Here is a 4,632-nt window from a genome sequence, read left to right as displayed (position 1 = left end):
ACTTTTATCTGTGTGACAGGCAGCAATTTGTGGCAAAGGGCAAATTCCCCGATCCCCGCGGGATGATGCATGAATTTCAGGTTAAGCACACGCCTGCCGGTGGGATCACGACCTTCATTTAATATTGCACGGCCCAGCAGACCTGTAATTAATCCCCAGCGTGTTCAAGTGACAGCTCTCGCTCAGCACAGCCATCCACGCAGAAGAGCGAGGTGCCTGGGAATTCATACGCCCAGGCTGGGAGCGTTTCATCTTTTCCTCTGGCTGCTCGGCTCAGCCAGATTGCTGAGTTTTATCACGCGGGCAACACAGCAGGCCGGGAAGGTTTTAAATAAGTTTAATGAGGTTTAATATTCGCTCACCAACGGTACAAAAAGTCAGATTTCAGCTACATAAGGACCAGAAGAATGTCAAACACAAACACAGCCAAGCACTGCTCAGAAAGAGTTAGGCTGCTCATCAAACCCAAGTAACTGGAGCGCAATCTCATGATTCATCCTGCCACACATCTGGAGAGAGAAAAGATGAATATTTTACTAGCTGGGCCAGATCCTACAAAAATACACGTTGCTATTTCATTTAACCCCGTTTCTTTAAAAGATGCGTCTGTGAGAGTGCTTCTGGATGGATCCCACTGCCTGTCCGAGCGGCTTTTTTTTTTTAATTTAATCATTTTTTACTTAAGCTTTAGCAGCCCGTGCACCAGACTGGTACGATATATGGGAAAGGATGCTTGCTTTCTTTACAGATTTGATTATAAGGGATTTATGGAATAGCTCTTCCCCCTTTCCATCCTCTTCTCTGGACAGCCTCAACGCCGACACAGCCGCACCCGATTTTGCCCCCTGGTGGAACCCCAGAATTTTTGCATCTTGGCAAAGAGCTGCCAGGAGAGAGGAACAGAAAGGGAGCCCCGTCAGGAGTCACCACCCCAGTGAGCTTTATAAAGGGTCGCCTGCAAAAATCCAGAAGCTGAGACAAATTGGCAGCACCACCCGCCCAGTGGTCACCCCCCCAGCACAGCCCCCAGGGACACCGGGCACCACAGCAAGGCACAGCCCGAGGGGCTTTACGCACAGCCAAAAAATGGGTACATGGAAACAGGCAGCCAAGGAAAGGGGCACGGGGAGGAAAATGCTGCTACTCCAACTTTTCAAGAGCCCTGCTGCAGCTCCAGAGAGTTTTCTGTTGAAGTCATGGTAGGACCCAAAAAAATCAGATCAGTTTGTGAGCGTGCACGGCCCTTCGCAGCCCTCAGTCCTGCGATTACAGCTCTGAAAGGAGGGGAAACTGCAGAGAAGGGAAGGGAACTGCCCCTCCGGCCATGGTAGTGATGCAGAACACGCTCAGACCCTCGGGACCTCTGCTTCCGAAGCAGATCTGGACTTCCTCCTGCTGGTCAGGCTGGCCAGGACCGAGTCCTCGCTGAAAGCCCCTTCGAAGGTCGACAGGATGGACTGGCGAAACTTCTCCTTGAAATCCGGCCCCACAAAGACGTACAGGATGGGGTTGATGCAGCTGTTGAAGAAGGCAAGGCTGGAAACCAAGGGGATCCCTATGTAAAGGGCCATCTTCATCTCGTGGCTGGAAGAGTTTTGGGATATCTCTAGCAAGGAGAAGACGTGATAGGGGAAGTAACAGAGGAAAAACGAGGCCGTGACAGCAATGATAATTCTGTAGGGCTTGGCGGAGCTGGCTAACTGCCTGCTCTTCAGCTTGACGGCCACGATGCTGTAGCAGAGGAGGATCACCGTGAAGGGGACGAGGAAGCCGCAGAGGAAGCGGGTTATGATCATGGCTTTATGCCGCATCCTCCACAGCCTCCGCGTTGCCTCGGACATGTAGTCGTCCGAGAGGGCGAAATTATTGTAGCAGCTGGTGACGTTCCTGGAGCTGACCACGGTGTCACGGAAGACGAGGTACGGGGAGCTGAGGAGCAGGGCCAGGACCCACGTCCCCAGAGCAATCCTGGCCGCCAGCTCCGGGCTCCTGCGGTTGTGGGACCAGACGGGGAAGGCCACCGACACGCAGCGGTCCATGCTGATGACCGTCAGGAGGAAGACGCTGGCAAACATGTTGAGGAAGGCGATGGTGCTGTTCAGCTTGCACAGGAGCTTCCCAAAGGGCCAGTGGAAGCCCAGCGCCGTGTAGGCGATGCTGAGGGGCAGGAAGAAGGTGAAGATGAAGTCGGCGATGGCCAGGTTGAGGAACCACACCGAGTTCACCGTCTTCTTCATCTTGAAGCCCGCAATCCAGATGACGAGGCCGTTGCCCGTCACCCCCAGCAGACAGGCGACGCTGTACACCACCATGGAGAGCACGTGCATGCTCTTCTGGAGGCCGGAGTAGTGATCGTGGGCAGTGGCGTTCGCAGGAGGCACGGTGGGGGAAGTGCCCGGGAAGGGAGATGGGGAAGAAGAGACGCTCTCCATCGCCGCAGGCCAGTCCTGAAATCGCAGCAGCACACACTGCTGTTAGCTGCAGCTCCCACAGCTCAGCAGAGCGAGCCTTTGCTAGCAACTGTACCCAAAACGTACATAGAAAGCTGGAATATCTATTGAATGTAACTTCACAACAACCATCCCTCTCTGTAGCATCTGCAAAGCTTCAGAACAGCAGAAAAACTCTTGTGAGGCACAAGGAATTCAAGCAGGATTGAGCAGGATCCCAGCAAAACGAAACAGAGGGAGGAGGGTACTCTGCATGCCTTGGGCTGCTCTGACATGTCCCAGAAGGGACGGTACTGACAGGAAGGGGAGAGCAGAAACTCAGCCACCACGGGGACAACTCCCACTGCTGCAAGCAGAAACCCGGGGATCCATCAAGACAAAACCAATTACACATCTCCTGGGAAGCCCCTGCATCCCTGCAAAGCTTGGCACCCACACTGCCCACCTGCCCACCAACACTGCAACACATTTTAAGCCAGAAAATAAATAATAAAAAAGATTTTTGTTTTGCTTGCAGCTCCTTCCATGCCTGAAGGCCCACTGCAGCCTGGGCGCTGAGGGGCAGGGGGCTGGCATTGCCAATTAAGACACTAAAAAGCTTCTAGACTGATGAAGCTAAAATCCTGCTCCTCCGACAAATACCTTCTGAGGCTGCGTCCTCTCCTAGGCAGAGCGATACCCGAGGTGTGTCCTGGTGCAACGGGCAGTCCTTTACCCACAAACCTGCCTCCACGAGCCTGCGCTTCCCCAGAAGAACCTACTGCAGCGCCGTGCTCCTCGCAGCGCCGTGCTCCTCGCCGCTCTCCCTCTGGCTCTGCTCTCCCCCCTCCTGACTCCCCTTGGAGCCACCGCTCCTCTCCGCCGTGACTCAGGGTGCCTCGCTCCGTTTTTCCACGTCTCGTGCCCACGAGGCGTTTAGTAGGATCTCTCCCTCCCTACCCTCGTTCCCCATTTTACGCTGCCTCGGTTTAACCCCCGAAGCTCTGCCCGGGGCACAGCCTCTCAGGCAAGGTTGGCCAACCCAACTTGGACCCGAAGCACGAAGACACCACCCCACACCCACCGTGTGCCCCCCCTGGGGCTCCCCTCACCCCACAGAGCCCCATGGAGGGGTCGGGGCGCGCTGTGCTCCCCACACCCATTAGGGTCAGGTAACCCTAACCCTAACGACCCTGCCCCATGCCCAGCGGGACCCCCCGAGCTCATGACCCCGCTCTGGCCACCACCCCATACCCGGGGGGGGCAGGCAGTGGGGCTGGGAGCACTGCAGCCGGTGTGGACAGGGGGTGCCGGGGGGCTCGGGGTGCCCTGGGGGGGCTCGGGGTGCCTGGAGGGGGTTTGGGTGCCCGGGGGGTGCCCCGGGGGTACCGGGGCCGTGCCCCCATGTGGCCGCCCAAGGTGACCCGTGCCCAGCGCGCCACGTGCTGGCAGCGCCTCCCGCCACGCCTCGGCGCCGACCAATAGGAAGCGGCGGGGGGAGCGGGGCTCGCCGCCGATTGGCGGAGGAGCTTCCGGAGCCGTCGGTCCGCTCCATTGATAAAAAGGCGGAGCGAGGCGCTGATTGGTGGAGGCGCCGAGGGGGGGGGCGTGGCCGAGCTGCCTAGGGTAGGCGCGCGGCTTCCCGCGCGGAACCGGGAGCGCGATCGCGATCGGGGCTGAGAGCAGGATCCGGAGCAGGGACCGGGATCAGGAGCGGGCCGGTAGGGGCCGTGTGGGACCGGCACCGGGATCAAAACCGGGGGTACCGGGATGGGAAGGGGCGGCTGCCGCCCCCCCGGAGCCTTGCGCAGCCCCGGAGGCCTGCCCGAAGCCAGCCCCTGCCCGTTCCTCGCCGCCACCCGGCTGCTCCGGCAGCGGCTTGGCACGGGTTGGGCACAGGCGAGCCAAGCGGGGAGCTTAATAAGCAGCTCACGGCTCCATCCAACCGGCCGGGGGCACGGGCAAGGCGATCTGTGTGCAGCCCGGGGGGGGGAGCGGGGCTGTCACGGCTGCTCCAGGGCTCTTTGGCTCCGTTAAAACCCCTGGGTAGGACGGGGGAAGCCCCATAAAGCAGGGAGTGCAGTGCGCAGGGGGGCAGTGGTGGGTGGGTGTGCAGAATTGGCCAAATCTACAGCTAACAAAGTGATCTGAAACCAGCAGGGAAACACCAGGAGCTGCCAGCGCCTTCCTCCCCCAGCAGGTC

At 58.8% G+C, this 4,632-nt stretch overlaps 1 protein-coding gene across 1 annotated transcript; it reads right to left on the bottom strand.

The window, feature by feature from the left end:
• Nucleotides 1–475: 475 nt before the first annotated feature.
• On the bottom strand, nucleotides 476–2,432 carry LOC309884106 (chemerin-like receptor 1; the record flags this gene model as incomplete). The annotated part of the gene is made up of 1 exon (XM_082772800.1): nucleotides 476–2,432. One exon carries the CDS (start codon nucleotides 2,430–2,432, stop codon nucleotides 1,347–1,349), a length of 1,086 nt encoding a protein of 361 aa, XP_082628926.1. The 3' UTR covers nucleotides 476–1,346.
• Between the last annotated feature and the right edge of the window lie 2,200 nt (nucleotides 2,433–4,632).

Source organism: Aythya marila (assembly GCF_965140915.1).
Source record: "Aythya marila genome assembly, chromosome: 15".
NCBI lineage: Eukaryota > Metazoa > Chordata > Aves > Anseriformes > Anatidae > Aythya > Aythya marila.
This window is presented reverse-complemented; position numbering and strand designations above follow the sequence as displayed.